The sequence below is a fragment of the Muscardinus avellanarius genome, assembly GCF_963383645.1.
Source record: "Muscardinus avellanarius genome assembly, chromosome: 20".
In the NCBI taxonomy this organism is placed as follows: domain Eukaryota; kingdom Metazoa; phylum Chordata; class Mammalia; order Rodentia; family Gliridae; genus Muscardinus; species Muscardinus avellanarius.
In genome coordinates, this window is record NC_137806.1 from 19,362,307 (window position 1) to 19,379,398 (window position 17,092).

A 17,092-nucleotide genomic window follows, 5' to 3' on the forward strand; every position below is an offset into this window, starting at 1 on the left:
TGTCTGGTGCAAGAAAAAGTGATGGAATTCATCCCCTTTGGCCCACATTCTATGTTGGGAAAAAACAAAAAAAAAACCCAGCTCCTAGAATGAACCTTGAAAAAACCAGACACAAAAGGCCACATACTGTATTTCTTTTTTTTTTGGTACTGGGGATTGAGTGCAGGGGCATTCTACTTTCTAACTATATATCCAGCCCTTTTTATTTTTTACTTTGAAACAAGGTCTCACTAAGTTGCTGAGGCTGGTCTTGCACCTGCGATCCTCCTGTCTCAGCCTCTCAAGCACTGGTATTATAGGCATGCACCACCACTCTCAGCTTTGTATGGTTATTTTTATAGACTAGATCCTGAAGAGGCAAATCTATAAACAGAAAGCAGGTTGGAACTGCCGGGGGATGGAGGAAGCAGGAAATGGGGAAAGATTACTTATTTGTATGGAGTGCTTTTATGGAGTGATAAAAAGTTTTGAACTAGAGAGCTGGTAGTTGTACAATTAAACAATACTGGACTACACTTTACTGTGGCAGCACACATTTGTATCTTAGCTACTCAGGAAGTTAAGGCAGGAAGATGGAAAGTTGCAGGCCAGCCTGGGCAACCTAGAGCGAGGTAGAATGCCCTTGGGTTCAACCCCCAGCACCCACACAAAGAATATAGGATAAAATAAGGTTTTCAGTGTATTTCATCGTTGTGTTGGACCTCTGGAACTACAAGGAATTGAGAACAAACTACAACTCTCTTTCTTATATACCTCTATTCAGCTAGTGATAAATGATCACTTTCCTAAAAGGTTAAAATCTCCTTGCCCTTAGCCTTCTAAACTGATAATTATTAACCATATATTCATTTTCACATTTTGACACTTCCTGTTAAGTAGGAAACTCAGTTCCGATTTGGTCATCACAGCTAAAGCACCCAGAGGCTATTCCTAATTTTTCCCCTTAGCAGAAACCATCCTAACAAGCTCGAAACTAACCAAGTTAACAGTCTGTGTGCATGGCTCTCCATTTTTCTTCTTGGCTTTACAGGTTCCCAGGTCAAGAGCTTCACCCATAATCAAGACCTTTTGAGGGTGGTCAATAGATAAACACACCTGTAGGAAGAGAGGTGGGCAAGAATCAAAAACGAAGAAATTTTTATTTTATAAACAAGAGTGGGTAAAGGATGGCTGGTGCTGATCTAAGAAGGCTTTACTGAGCCAATGGAACTTGAAGCCAGTGCTCTAGAAAACAGATTCAGAAGGTGAGAAGGCAGAAGACCATTCAGCTCCCTTCCCAGTAACCAGCCTTTTTCTCTCTTGGCTCTTAGAATCCTGATTTCTATCTGGGCTGGCCAAGGGCTCAGCCTCAGGTAATGGATCCCACTTCCTGCTTCCCCAGCATTCTGTACAGGGAGCGATGGTCAGAAGACGCCGTTCTAGCCAATGACACTTAAGTAGGGGTTGGTAAGGAAGCTTTTGCTTTTACCATAAAAGGGGATGAGTGTGTGTGAGTCACTCCTCACTTCCGATTTGGATTCTTAAAGGACTAGTCCCCAAATGATTTTACCCAATCCTGCCCTCCCTCTTCTTGCTTGCAATTTTCAGGCAGAGTTCATTAAGAATACAATATCCTGAGATAAAGGGGAACTGCTTTGAACAGCCCTGGTTTTGCCCTTATCCCTCCGAGAACAGGACATCCTGCCCAGGACGACTCAGCGAGGCCATTAGGTACTTGCTTACGAGGTTTAGAGCAGAGTGCTTTTGGGAACGTCAGCTATGATGGCAGAGGAGACTCATACACCTGGGCAGTTCTGCTGAGCCTTGGGAGAACAGCCCACCATCACTGCTGCACCTCTGTTGCCCCTGAAGCCTAACTGCGAGTAAAAAAGTTATCTTGCCTGGCTCCTCTGTATTCTGTCTCAGCAGACTCAAACCTGGCAGCTGAGTTGGTGTAAAGCTAGAAGTCAACGGAAATTTAAAAAGGTGTTTAGAGTCCTCCCCTGAGATTAGCTGGCACAATGTTCCTCTCCGGGGACCGACACCAGTGCACGGCGTCTGCTTTGCAGTGATGGCTAGAGCATCACAACCAACTCGTAACCAAGAGGGAAAGGCAGAGAGGCCATGTTTGAAATTATTATTATATATGCCAAACAGAGCCCAATGCTCATCGTTAAAAAGAAACTATAGTGAAGTTTTTCTGTTAGTCGTAGCCTAACAGAAAATAGTTTCATATTCCTAGGAAATAAAGATTTGTTGTTTGGGAAAAACAAGGAATGAAATAACCCTTTTTCTTACTTCTGAAAAATATTAATCTGACTACATGAAATCAAAGCGTCTTATGGTGTCAGTGTAGAGAAGCTGCCTGCTTCTCTTAGCACGGGTCTAGGTTTGCAGTTTCTTAGAGAAGCTGTGGTGGTACCATAACTCTAACACTGCTTGAGAAGATGAAAATGCATTTTAATTTTAAACTGCAGCTATAGCTATAGTAATTAATGGAGCAAAATTCTCAACTATATAAGCATTGCATTCTTGAGACCACCATGAAAACTTACTTAAATTCCAGTAACTTTGAGAAAACGTTAGTTCCAGTAACGTTGGAACTAACGAGAAGATGTAGCAGAAGTTATTACAAAATACTGTGGAGCAGGTGGAAATTCAGAATATTGGTAGATGAAGACATAATATAAAAACATGACTTATTTTCTGGAGGTAAAGTAATACGAATTATTTTATAAGACTCAGCTCACCTGTAAAGACAATCAACCAAATCCCGGACAAATTCTTACCTCCTCCGAGCCATCCTTGGGCTTCATGGGGTTAGCATTTAGTAGCCCTACAACGGTGCCTTGCTCTGTCTTCCAGAGTTCTTTGTGAACTTCTCCAAACAAGAACAAGGACACACACCGCGTGAGGTCACGAAGATCATTCAGTCGCCAGATGCTAAATGTTTTCCCCTGGAATAGATATTGATTCTTAATAAGTTTGAACTAAGGGTTACACTGTCTCCACTTATGGTTCAAGTGTTTTATTGTAGAAAAATATACAAATGCCATCCACTCTAAAAATACAGTTACCAGAATGTCTGCTAATTATAAATTAATCCTTTCTCTAGGCCTTTGTTTTATATTGCCCTTCTCATTTTTTCTTTTTGGTACCGGGGATTAAACCCAGGGGCATTCTACCTCCAAGCTCTACCCTCAGCCCTATTTTATTTTTATTCTGAAATAAGGTCTCACTGGGTTGATGGGTTTCACTGCTTGCTGAGTGATCAAATCTGTGATCCTCCTGTCTCAGTCTCCCAAGTACTGGGATGACAAGCGTGTGCTACCATGCCCAGCTTGCCCTTCTCATTTTAGAGATGAAGATGAAGCAAGGCAAGCCAGGAGCAGACTTCTAGTAGAGGGTCTATCATCTAAGTAGTCCGTGGGACAGGATGGTTTAATCTCCACCGTACCTCCTTAGAAAGGTCAGGAAGAAGCTATAGTGTGTTTTACTGGGGATTGAATCCAGGGGGCATTCTACCTCCTAGGTACACCCCTAGCCCTATTTTTTATTTTTATTTTGAAACAAGGTCTCATTAGGTTGATGAGTCTTATTATTTGCTGAGATTGTCTTCAAACCTGTGATCATCCTGTCTGACTCCCAAGTGCTGAAATTATAGGTGTATGCCGACATACCTGGCTCTAAATATGTTTTTAGAGTTCTATTTTTTTGAAAAAAGTATAAGTGAATGACTAGTGCTAATATTAATGTCATTAATATTAATAAATTACATCATAAGCTCTAGGTTATGATTTCCAACCTACTTTAATGCACTCATGTCAACGTCACTGAAATATATGCAGAATTGAAAAACTTGGGATTTAATGGGTTAAACAGGCTGTTTATAAATAAATTTCAGAGGTATCATTAAATATTTTGAAGAAATATAACACAAAATGCTGACTGCTTATAATACGAACAACCTCCATTCGACAGAGTAAACATTAATATTGAGCCAGGCGTGGTGACACACGCTTGTAATCCTAGCATTTGGGAGGCTGAGACTGGAGGATTGTATTTCATAGACAGCCTCACATTCTTAGCGAGGCCCTTTGCAACTCAGTGAGACCGTTTCAAAAAATAAAAAGACTAAAAAAATAGGGCTGGGGTGTAGCTCAGAGGTACAGTGACCCTGAGTTCAATCCCCAGTACTACAAAAAAAAAAAAAAAAAAAAAAATTGAACCAAGTTATTTCAACAGGGACACTCAGATGTATCTTGTAGCTTACGGTGAGCTAGTGCCTCGGTTATGAATGCTACAAATGTTTTTCCATGAATCTGCCCAATGCCTTTCTTAAAAGAGTTCAGATCAAATCTCACACCTGTTATTTCAATATCATTTCTGCCAGAAGCAATTAGAAATTTAATCAAAGGAAAACCAGACTTGTTCATATTTTTTTGGTGGTACTGGGGGTGGAACCCAGAGGCTTTCTACCTCCGGGCTATACTCCCAGACCTATTTATACTTTATTTGAAAACAGGGTCTCACTAAGTTGCTGAGAGCCTCACTAAGTAGCTGAGGCTGGCTTCGAACCCGTGTGATCCTCCTGTCTCAGCCTCCCAAGCGCGGGGATTACAAGCGTGCGCCACCACGCCCGGCTCAGACTTGTTCATATTTATCTTAATATTACTAACAGGGCCAAGTGACCTTAAACTGAATCCTGGTGTGAGATTTTATGAAAAATCTAAGGTTCACAAAGATCTAAATTAGAAAAGAACATCAATATTGAGCACGATCGGGTGGACGTGGTGGTACAGGGCTGTAGTCCTCGTACTTGGGAAACCGAGACAGGGGAAACACAGGTCTGAGGACAGCCTCAGCAACGCAGGGAGCTGAGCAGCACAGCAAGACCCTGTTTCAAAACAAAAAGCTTTTAAAAAGCTCAGAGGTAGAACAGTCCTGGGTCCAATCCTCAGTATAAAACACACACACACACACACACGATTAATTATAGTATTTTATAACTGGGAGGGATTTTCAGTAGAATCAAAGCCAGTTCCCTTATTTTGTAGATAAGGACATGGAGGTCTTTAAAGAGAGATTAAGGGTCACTTGAAGCCCTACCACTACTTAAAGTGAGAACAACGCGTAGACCCCAGGTTTTCTGCCTGCAGAATCATTTCTGCACGATGCTTCAGTCAACTGCGATTTTGAATGTGGCAGATCTTTTGGAATACCCATCAAATTAAATATGCTTATGCTGGTGCTCGGCAGTGACTTCAGCACTTCTGTGATCGATAGGGATCACCAAAGGATCTCAGCCTGATTGTCCATCCCTGTCCTCCACAAGTAGGACTAATGTCACATGGACAATCACGTGTGCAATGCAATCAGGGAGCCAGGCGTGAGGGTGCATGCCTGAAATCCCTGTACTCGGGAGGCTGAGATAGAAGGATCACAGGTTTGAGGTCAGCCTCAGGAACTTAGTGAGAGCCTGTTTTAAACTAAAAAAAAAAAAAAAAGGTAACAATAATATAAAATAGAGCTGGAGATACAGCTCAGAGGTAGAATGCCCCGGGTTTTATCCCCAGTCCACCTCCAAGGTAAGGGAAATGATTTGGACAATGAAGAGCCCAAGAAACCGCACAACCAGCTCTTTAAGTAGATCATTCTTGACATATATTCCCTTAAATACTGACCCAAGATGGGGTGGCAATATGAGGTACCGACAGAGAAGGCTCTAAGGGTGCGAGCCCCACTGTGCGCTAGCCGGAAGCAGCTAAGAGCTCACGAGAATGGCTTACGCTGTTAGCGCTCTGCGGAGTGACCTTCTTCAATATAACCCCGAATGTCACCCAGTCGATTTCTTCCAGCTTCTCAGTCGCCACCTTTTCCTTGATCTGAGACAGTCGGATCAGTCTCCGGCCTGTCATTTTCTTGTTCATTTCTGTGGAGGACACTCGAGGTCGCCTGGGACAGGCAGCAGCGATTAATAGATTATTACTCTTGATGAAGTTACCCAGCAGCTCACCAGGTAGGAAGGGGAGGAGGAATGGGCAGAGACCTCTATAGTACCTCAGGGGGTTAGTGATGTAGTATAGAAAAGGCAGACTTTTTTACAGCAGTTCAATAAAAAATTAGTTAATTTTATTTTTATTTACTTATTTGGTGGTACTGGGAGCGGAACTCAGAGGCTTTCTACCTCTGGGCTATACTCCCAGACCTATTTATACTTTATTTGGAAACAGGGTCTCACTAAGTTGCTGAGAGCCTCACTAAGTAGCTGAGGCTGGCTTCGAACCTGTGCGATCCTCCTGTCTCAGCCTCCCAAGCGCAGAGATTACAAGCGTGCGCCACCACGCACAGCAAAATCAATCAATTTTTAAAGTGAGGTCTTGCTTTTCTATGATTATGAACCTGAGGTTTACACAGAATATATGACCACAAATTCTTTTTTTTTTTTTTTTTTTTTGGTGGTACTGGGGTTCCTGGAAGCCCTTCTTCCTCCGGGCTACACTCCCAGACCTATTTTATATTTTTGAAACAGGGTCTCTTACGCCAGCACAGCTGGCTTCGAACCTGCGCGATCCTCCTGTCTCCGCCTCCCAAGCGTGGGGATTACAAGCGTGCGCCACCACGCCCGGCAAGACCACAAATTCTTTAAACTCTTAAGAGTATAACATATAATATTCTAATTAAAATAATCTTTTAAATTTTATTACTAAACAATGAATTAAAAATTATAAATAAGGTATTTAAGACAGAAGGATTGCAGGTTCACTGCCAGCCTCAGCAACTTAATGAGACACTGAGACAGGAGGACTGCGGTTTGCAGACAGCCTCAGCTACTTAGTGAGGCCCTTTGCAACTCAGTGAGACCCTGTTTCAAAATAAAGAATAAAAAATAAGGCAGGGGGTGTAGCTCAGAGGGAAAATGCCCTGGGTCCCATCCCTAGGAGAGAGAGACAGAGACAGAGACACAGAAACAAAGTTCATGAGTTCTGCAAGATTTTCGCAGGTTCTTCTACCCACTTCCACCCCTTGAATGCAAGAGCTTTCTATTTCTGAGCCATACCCACAATCTTTTCTTTCTTTTTCTTTTCTTTCTTTTTTTTTTTTTGTGGTACTTGGGTTCCTGGAAACCCTTCTACCTCTGGGCTACACTCCCAGAGCTATTTTTTATATTTTTTTATTTGGAAACAGGGTCTCTTAAGCCAGCTGGCTTCGAACCAGCGCGATCCTCCTGTCTCTGCTTCCCAAGCGCGGGGATTACAAGCGTGCGCCACCACACCCGGCTGTTTTTTTTTCTTTGCAACAGGGTCTCGCCTGTAATTGGGATTATAAGCGTGCGCCACCGTGCTTAGCTGAGAGGTGGTTCTACTATTTCTAGTCAGATGTTTTAAGCCAATATTTTCACATAAAGGCTTTGAGTCTAGCTTTCATTAATATATTGTTTCTTAATCACTGCTCAAAAACTAGTGTATTTTCAAATTATTCTTCCCTAGTAGAAAATAAACATGTTTTTGACCATACTGTGTATTCATCCAACAGAAGACAATACTGAAGTCTGAGATCCCCAGTACTGTCAAAAATAAAGACTAAATCATACCTATATAAAGATAGAAAAAATATTTTAAGTCTATCACTGTTTCTGTCAATTTTCTAATATATTTTTCCATCTCCTTTTTACAGATAAATATTCTCCATTCATTATATAAAGAATACGTCTTCCTTAAGCATTCCACGTGCAACCATACCGAGTCAAACCCAGCGCTGTTAGTCTTACTGCTAAGTTTTACCAAGTGCGAGAGCTGTTGGTGTTTTATGAGTCTGTTGTGCAAACATGCTATTTTGAGGAAGGTCCATCTAGTGGTGCTGATAAAGCGGGTAAGAGAGCTGGGTGTGGTGGTGCATACTTGTAATCCCAAGATTTGGGAGACTGAGACAGGATTGCAGGTTTGCAGCTAGCCTCAGCAACTTACTACTGAGGCCCTCTGCAACTTAGTGAGGCCTCGTTTCAAAATAAAAAATAAAATAGGGCGGGGGTATAGATCAGAGGTAGAATGTTCCTGGCTTCCATCCCCAGTACCCCCTCCACACACACAGTAAGGGAACAGGCACTCACCGGAGGCGCAGGCCTGAGAAGACTTCTGTGGAGACCTGCTGGGCTGCTGCCGCCCCAGAGCTGCCTGGGGCCCCCAGGCTCCGGTCTCTAGTCATCCCACCGGGTTTGTTCCCAGGAATAGTTTGAAGTGGTTGGGAAGGTACGCTTGCCATCCTTGAAAGTGAGCTCTTGGGCCCTAAGAAATAAATATAAGGAATAAGTTAACAGTAAACCATGATGATTAAAATAAAATTTGTTTTCATGTAATTGCTTTTTAATGAACTCATGAAATAATCAACTCTTGAGAAAACAAAGGCAGCCCACCCACAAGACCACTGCTGATCTACCCTCAGAACCTCTGCAGGGCAGTCCAATCGACCTTAATGCAATGATGGCAATGTTTTATATTAGTGGTGTTCAATATGATGGTAGCCACCAGTTACATGTAGCCATTGATCACTTAAAATGTGACTATTGGCTGGGCGTGGTGGCGCACGCTTGTAATCCCTGCGCTTGGGAGGCAGAGACAGGAGGATTGCGCAGGTTCGAAGCCAGCCGTGTTGGCTTAAGAGTACCTGTTTCCAAATTTAAAAAAAAGTATAAAATAGGTCTGGGAGTGTAGCCTGGAGGTAGAAGGGTTTCCATGAACCCCAGTAAAACAAAACAAAACAAAACAAAACAAAACAAAACAAAACAAAACAAAAAAGTGACTATTGGAGCTGGGTGTGATGGTGCAATCCTGTAACTCCAGTATTTGGGAGGCTGAGATGGAGCGTTTCAGGTTCAAAGCCAGCCTCAGCAACTCAGCAAGACCCGGTTTCCAAATAAAAAATAAAATAGGGCTGGGGTATAGCTCAGAGGTAGACTGCTCCGGGGTTCAATCCCCAGCACCACACAAATGCACACTCAAAACTGACTAGTGCTTCTAATGAAATAAGTGTCTAACTTAAATTTAAATAGATACATGTGACTAGTATGTGAAACAGTACAATTCTTCTTTTCTTTTATTTATTTATTTTTTTGTGGGTCTGAGGATGGGACCCAGGGGCATTCTACCTCCGAGCTACACCCCTTGCCCTATTTTTTATTCTTTCTCTATTTTTTTGGTGGTACTGGGGTTTCTGGAAACCCTTCTACCTCCGGTCTACACTCCCAGACCTATTTATTATTATTATTATTTTTTATTTGGAAACAGGGTCTCTTAAGCCAGCAAGGCTGACTTTGAACCTGAGCGATCCTCCTGTCTCTGCCTCCCAAAGCACGGGGGATTACAAGCATGCGCCACCACGCCCGGCCTTATTCTTTAATTTGAAACCGGGTCTTACTGAGTTGCAGAGGACCTCACTAAGTGGCTGAGGCTGTCCGCGAACCGCGATCCTCCAGGTCTCAGCCTCCCGAATGCTGGGATTACAAGCGTGCGCCACCACGCCCGGCTCTTTCTTCTTCTTTTTTAGTGTTACTGGGGGGGGGGGTGGTGGTGGTGGAACCCAGGGGCTTTCTACCTCTGGGCTACACCCCCAGCCCTATTTTTATAAGTTTTATTTGAAAACAGGGTCTCACTAAGTTGCTGAGAGCCTAAGTAGCTGAGGCTGGTTTCGAACCTATGAGATCCTCCTGTCTCTGCCTCCCAAGGGCTGGGATTACAAACCACCACACCTGGCCAAAACAGTTACTCCATGCAAGGACACTTACTGAGTATTCACCATACCTAAGTCCCACCTAGATTCCACACAGGAGTGAAAGTCTCCTTCAGGAACAAATAATTCGAGGAGAGCTGAGCCTCACTGCTTGCTGAGACTGTCTTCAAAACTGCAATCCTCCTGTCTCAGCCTCCCCAGTACAGGGATATAGGCGTGCACCACCACGCCTGGCTCAAAGCTGTTTGAAAGTTTTGTGAATGAATGTGATTCATGCTGCTTCGTCTCATCTGTCATCTCTAGACCATTCTGTCTTAGAATAATCGCCTTGGCAAACTGAGGCAATACAGCAAAACCAATCTAGGCTTTTTAAGCCCTTTTCATATTTTGTTTTATGTGCATATATATGTGTACATGATTTATTAGATTATCATTCTATATTCCTGGCAAAGAATACTGTTCTAAAGGATGGACATGCTGGCTTAATACAACCTAGCTTCAAATAAAGCTTTACCACCTTATAAGGGAGTATTGCCTTAACCTCACAAGCTTTCATTTATTTTTTGGTAGTGGGGATTGAACCCAGGGGGCATTCTACCTCTGAGCTACTCCCTACCACTTCTTATTCTTTATTTTCAAACAGGGTCTTGCTAAGTTGTGAAGGCTGGCCTCACACCTGTAAACCTCTTGTCTCAGCCACCAGAGTACTGAGATTATGTGATTGCCACTGCACCCAGATAATCTTACAAACTTGAAAATTTAAACTCCAAATTTCTAGCAGGAGAGCTCAATCCAGTGGTAACACTTAGAGCAGTCCACAGGAAACTGTAAGACTACAGGCTAAAAAATAATCAACCTGTTAAATATTTAGTAACTATCTACCGTGTACCTAAGGATTTTCTAAGTACTCTGAGGTGTACAGAAAGAGCTCCAAATAAATCATATGGACCTAATTTCCCCAAAATTAATTTTCCTCAATGGGGCAATAAGATAAACCACACACACACAACAGTGTCAAATCTATTTAAACAGAGCAGAGGCCTTGAGTACCATACCTGTAGGAGAAGTCTTTGGAGTCCGAGCCATCCGCTTGGGTCTTGGAAGAGCAGGGGCATCAAGCTCTGCAGAAAAGCACGGCGACTCCTGAATTCTCTGAACTTTCTTCTCATTAAGAGGGGGCCGTGGAGACTTACCTTCTGATTAAAAATGTAAGAAATTAGCAAAGCTCATTTAGGAAGTGGTTCAAAGGCTGTTTTGCCAGGGTTTAGATTCAAAGAGTGATATTATACTTTCTTAGTAACAAAAGTGCATATTACCAGATTGAGTCTTGTCACCGGGGGATTTCTGTGGAAGCGCTGGGTTTTCAGGCTGCTTGAGGGATGCTACTTTTAGCTGTTCTTGTAAGGACTTCATTTGTTCTTGCAACTTCCTTAATTCATCTAGGAAGGAAAACCGTTTTTACTTAAGAACAAGGTGGAACAAAAGTTATCTATGACAAAAATGGTGGCAGGATTTTTATCTGTCCCCACCCAAAAATCCTTGAGACTCACAATTACATTCCTAAATTATGCCTAATTTTTACATCTCAAAGGGGTCCCTCAGAGAAACAAACTGGTTATTTCAAGTAATCAAGAGCATGGTGGTGCACACTTGTAATCCTAGTACTTGGGAGGCTCAGACAGGAGGATCACGGGTTCACAGCCAGCCTCAACTACTTAGTGAGGCCTCCTGGAACTTAGTGAGACCCTATTTCAAAATAAAGAATAAAAAAATAGGTCTGGGAGCATAGCTTGGAAGCTGAATGCCCCCTAGGGTCCATTCCCAGTACTGCAAAAAAAGACCAAAAAAAAAAAAAAAAAGTCTAATACCTCAACTAGCAGGTTTGAGAACAGCCTTAGCAATGTAGCAAGACTCTCAGTAACCTAGCAAGACTCTGTTTAAAAAAAAAAAAAAAATTAAGCCAGGTGTGGTGGTGCATGCATGTAATCCTAGCGTTCGGGAGCCTGAGATGGAGGATCAGCGGTTCAGCTACTTAGTGAGGCCCTCTGCAACTCAGACCCTGTTTCAAAATAAAGAATAAAAATAGGGCAGGGGCTGTACCTCAGAGGTTGAATGCCCCTGGGTTCCATCCCCAGACCCGCAAAAATAAATAATAAATAAATAATTAAATAAAAAAGGGATGGGGATGTAACTCAGAGATAGAACACCCCTAAGTTCAGTCCCCAGTACCAAAAAGAGGGGGAAAATAAAGAAGAAAGAGCCAACCTAAGCGAGAAGCACCTGCCTGTAACCTCAATATTTGGGAGGCTGAGACAGAATTGCAGGTTCAGGGCCAGCCTCAACAACCTAGCAACATCATGTCTATTTCAAAATAATAAAAAGGGCTGGGGGTACAGTTTGGAGTTAGATTGGCCCAGTAGCAAAACAAAACAAAACAAAAAAGAAGAAGAAAATATGTAAAGCAGATGCCAGGAGCAAGGACAAGCTGCAAAGCCTCTCTCTGGGGTCGGTCCTGCGCAAACAGAACGTGCGGCCCCTTTGTAGCTGTGTCCCTGGATCCACGCGCGCATAAACCCTAAAGTACGTTTATTCTGTCAGACGTCTGAAGAGTGTTAGAGCCTTCCTGTGGAGGTTCAATTACGCCTGATGGACAGTAACCCATGGCTACTGAAAAGCTGACCTTAGGTGTCTCATCCACCAACTTGATTTTAATTCTTTTTACAAAACCATTAACCTCCCGCCTTGAGTCAGAGGCTATTCTGATGAAACCGCCAGGTCTGTGGTCTCAGAGTCTAGCCTGCCATAAAGAACTGTGTGGTTCGGCACCTTGTAACTCCTGGTTGGTTTTCCCTTGACCCGGCGCGGGGGCAGGGAGACCCTTGTTTTCAGTTTGTTGCAATGCGGGAACTTCTTCCTCATCTGTTAGGTCCCCTGTATCTCCAAAGAGAGTGGCCAGATTTTCCTTCTGCTCTTCCATCTTCCCCGCTTCTCCATCAGCAGCCTCTTCTGTGTAAGATTCACCATCACCATCAGCATCAAAAAGCTCGTCAAATTCATCAGGTTGGCCATCGTCCTGGGGCAAGGAGTTACCCTCTTCTGAATTACAGGCCACGGCCGACTCATTCTCCTCCAGCAGAGCTGTCAGCAGAGACAAATCATCTTCCTCCACTAGAGGAAGAAAAGGAAAGAAGTCAAAACTACTGAGAAAGACTGCTGACGGCAAGCAGTTAACACAGCCAACGCATGGCAATTAAAGTCAATCTGCAGCCTCAGCTACTTAGTGATGTCCTCCACAATTTATCCTTTTGCCTGGCATATTATTGTTCTTTCCTGGCCCCCAGGTGCTTCTTAGAGGGCTTTGGGATTGGGGGGGGGGTCAATATTTCCTCCGTCTCTAAAGTGGCCCAGGTACTGGGGCAGGTGTGTGTGTTTTACTGGGGATCGAATCCAGGGGCATTCTACCTCTGAGTTACACCACCAGCCCCATTTTCTAGTTTCTAATTTGGAAATCGGGTCTCTCTGGGTTGTTGAGGGCCTCGCTAAGTAGCTGAGCCTGGCTTTGAACCTACAATCCTCCTATCTCTGCCTCCCAGTACTGAGGTTACAGTGTGTGCCACCACACCTGGCCAGGCTAGGTCTTTTTTTCCTCTAAATAACGAGACAACTTCTTGCATGCCAACTTCAATGCAATTCAACCAGTAAGGGAACAGATGAAAAGCATTAAACATAGATCTAGGCCTTAGCTTTGTATATCCTCTACTTTTTAATTGTTTGGATTTTTTAAATATAGAAAAATGGCTGGGCGCCGGGCGTGATGGCGCACGCTTATAATCCCAGCACTTGGGAGGCTGAGACAGGAGGATCAAAGCCAGCCTCAGCTACTTAGTGAGGCTCTCAGCAACTTAGTGAGTCTCTGTTTCCAAATAAAATATAAAATAGGTCTGGGAGTATAGCCCGGAAGTAGAAAGCCTCTGGGTTCTACCCCCAGGACCAACACACACACACACACACACACACACACACACACACACACACACACACACACACGCTGGGTGAGATGAGCACACTTGTAATCCTGATACTTGGGAGGCTAAAACGGGATTTAAGGCCAGCCTCAGCAATGTAGTGAAACCCTATTTCAAAATAAAAGTTAAATAGGGCTGGGGGTGTAGCTCAGAGATAGAATACCCCTGGGTTCAATTCCCAGCTCAGAAAAATAAAAATAATGGTTGGAGTCTGAGCAGGTGACAGCCTTTTCAGGATCAACAGGCTTCCACATCAGTGTGAGCTCTGCAGGCAGACCGGCCGGCTCAAATCCTTCCTCTGATGGTTTAACCTGTGATAAGTTACCGAACATCCCTGACTCCTGTCTACAAGGCTGCTGTGAGGATTAATCCAGTTAATAAATGTACAGATCTTAGAGCAATGCTTGGCACATTTTAAGTGCACTGTCAGGGAGAAGAATCTCACCTGATGAAAACAAAAAGCATTTGATGACTGAAGGGAGAGCTTTTGAAACACAGAGTGGTGGGGGAGCATTTTACTATTTTGCAAGTAAAATGAACAACAAATCCATGGACGAAAGGGTGGTTTCTCAGGAAACAAAGAGATAGGAAAATAGCCAGGCCTTACCATCCATGCTGTCAAGAGCTGTGACCAGGCACTCTGAAGGAGGAGGCGCCGCTCAGGGGGTGAGCGATGCAGAATCCCAGACTCTGGGCTGTGTGAAATCAAATCAACATAAGAAAAGCCACTCTGGATCCCTCTCTCTGCATATTCAACAACTCTAGAATCCAACACATCCTATGGGCTCTAACCTAGAACTACCTAGAATCTGACCATTTCTCATTCCTCTCTTCCCCATGGCAAAGACTGCTTCCCTCCTAGTCTGTAAGCAGGCCTCATTCACTGCATGGTACGGTTACACTCAGCGGAAGCGCAGAGTATCTTGTATAACACTATATGACACAGATAAGACAAATGTGAACAAAAACTATTGAGACCCATCTAAATACTAGGGCTATTATTTCGTTGATATCAAGGCTTCTACCTTACCCATAGTAGCTTAGTTTGTGAGTCCTAGCCTTTGCCAGGATTTTAACACTAGTTAACAAACCACACAGGAGTACTTAGCATAGCTAATTAAGATATAATTGTATCTTTCTGTGCCTTTTCTTTTTTTAATTTAGTAATTTTTAGTGCAAATGTGGTAGAGCAGGGCTGTAATCCTAGTACCTGGGAGGCTGAGACAGGGATCCCAGGTTCAAGGCCAGCCTGAGCAATTTGATGAGATTAACCTGTTTCAAAATAAAAAGGGCTGAGGGTAAAGCCGGGTGTGGTGGTGCATGCTTGTAATCCCAGTACTTGGGAGGCTGAGGCAGGAGGACCACAGGTTTGAAGCCAGCCTTCACAACTAAGTGAGGCACTGACACTCTATTTCTTTCTCTTTTTTTTTGGTGGAACTGGAGATGGAATCCAGGGACATTCTACCTCTGAGCCACACCCTCCAGCCCTATTTTTTATTCTTTATTTTGAAACAGGGCCTCACTAAGTAACTGGCTGGCTGTGAACCTGGATACCCCTGTCTCGGCTTCCCAAATGCTGGGATTACAAGCATTTGCCATCACACCCACCTAAGTGAGATTCTATTTCAAAATAAAAGAATAAAATAGGGTAGAGGTTGTAGCTCAGAGGAAGAATGGGCCTAGATTCCATCCCCAGTACCACACATACAAAAATAAAAAAAGGGCTGAGGTTTGGTTCAACCCCCAATGCCAAATAAATAAATAAATACGTAGTTTTTAAAATGACAGAGCAAGGCTATTTACATTTAACTTACATGTCATCTATAACAAATATGACTTTTGCAAGTTCTATGTCAAATTATTGATTATGGTGCTTTCTATTTATTCTGGTACTGGGGATTGAACCCAGGGGCATTTTACCTCTGGGCTACATGCCAACCTATTTTATTTTTTTATTTGTTAAAAGAGTCTTGCTAAGTTGCTGAGGCTGGCTTTGAACCTGCCATCTTCCTATGTCAACCTCCCAGGTACTGAGATTATGGAATTACAGGGATAGGCCATCATGCCCAGCTTTCTTTTTATTTACTGAATAAATATTCCTATTCCCATGGACCCTACTGTGTTATCCACTGGGGAAACTGCTGATCTGGAGCAAATTGTTTCGGATCATTTCTAGAACCAGCTTAAGCCTTATTATTATTATTATTATTTTTTTTGCAGTAATGGGGACTGAACCCAGGGGTGTTGTACTTTTAGGCTATATCCCTAGACCTTCTTATTGTTTATTTTGAAACAAGGCCTTGCTAAGTCACTGAGGCTGGCTTTGAACCTGTGATCTTCCTGTGTCAGCCTCCAAGTACACGGATCACAGGAATGTACCAGCACACCCAGCTTCAGCCTAAGGCCCTCCTTTTCTCAAAACAAAACCCTTAGCCGGGCGTGGTGGCGCACACTTGTCATCCCAGCATTTGGGAGGCTGAGACAGGAGGATCGCGGTTTGCAGACAGCCTCAGCTACTTAGTGAGGCCCTCTGTAACTCAGTGAGACCCTGTTTCAAAATAAAGAATAAAAAAAAAAAAAAAAAGGGCTGGGGGGTGTAGCTTGGAGGTAGAAAGCCCCTGGGTTCCATCTCCAGTACTGCAAAACAAAAACACCCCACAAAACCCTGCCCTCACCCTCACATCCAAAAGCACCCACAGGTCTGTCTCCAAGCACTGCTCACATCTTCCACGTCTCTCCAGCTTCACTGCCAAAACCCTCGTAAAACCAATTAACCTTGGGCCTGGAGGATGGCATTAGCGTCCCTTATGGATCGCTTTACCTTTACAGTCTATTCTCCATTCAGCAGTCACAGTAATCTTCCTTTTCTGTGTGTATATGGTACTGGGGATGAAACCAGGGGTGTTCTACCTGAGCTACACCCCCGGCCCTTTTTATTATTTGGAAATGAGGTCTTGCTAAGTGATCACGTTCTGGCCTTGAACCTGTGATCCTGTCTTGGCCTCCCAAGGACTGGGATTACAGGTGTGAGCCATTGCACCCAGCTCGCTTTTGTTAATAAACTTTTAGTAACAACTTAATTGACTTCAAGGGATGTCCTATTGCCCCGAAAACAAGATGTACAAGGCCTGCGAGGTGATGGATACTCTCAGGCTAGATTCCTACTTCTATTTCGTCTTTTCCGTGTGTACATCCGACCCAACTCTATCCACTTCCCAGACTATGCTCTGGCCATAGAGCTTTTAGCGCCTCAAACAACCGCACTGCGTTCAAGCCTCTGGCACTTTTATCTAAAAAGCTCCCCCGGAGCCCCTCATCTTCTTAGGTTCCCACCCAAAGTCTGTATTTTCTAAGCCTTTCCA

The 17,092-nt window shown here is 43.5% G+C and overlaps 1 protein-coding gene across 1 annotated transcript in view; it reads right to left on the reverse strand.

Moving 5' to 3' along the window:
- MCM10 (minichromosome maintenance 10 replication initiation factor) overlaps nucleotides 1-14,344 on the reverse strand; it is a gene marked incomplete at both ends in the record, with an annotated part of 30,382 nt that extends 16,038 nt beyond the window's left edge. Inside the window, 8 exons of the mRNA XM_080717216.1 lie at nucleotides 979-1,095; nucleotides 2,769-2,936; nucleotides 5,769-5,934; nucleotides 8,090-8,264; nucleotides 10,761-10,901; nucleotides 11,040-11,144; nucleotides 12,532-12,915; nucleotides 14,338-14,344. Coding sequence (XP_080573342.1) covers nucleotides 979-1,095; nucleotides 2,769-2,936; nucleotides 5,769-5,934; nucleotides 8,090-8,264; nucleotides 10,761-10,901; nucleotides 11,040-11,144; nucleotides 12,532-12,915; nucleotides 14,338-14,344 — 1,263 coding nt within the window. The remainder of the gene's footprint in view (nucleotides 1-978; nucleotides 1,096-2,768; nucleotides 2,937-5,768; nucleotides 5,935-8,089; nucleotides 8,265-10,760; nucleotides 10,902-11,039; nucleotides 11,145-12,531; nucleotides 12,916-14,337) is intronic.
- Nucleotides 14,345-17,092: the final 2,748 nt, after the last annotated feature.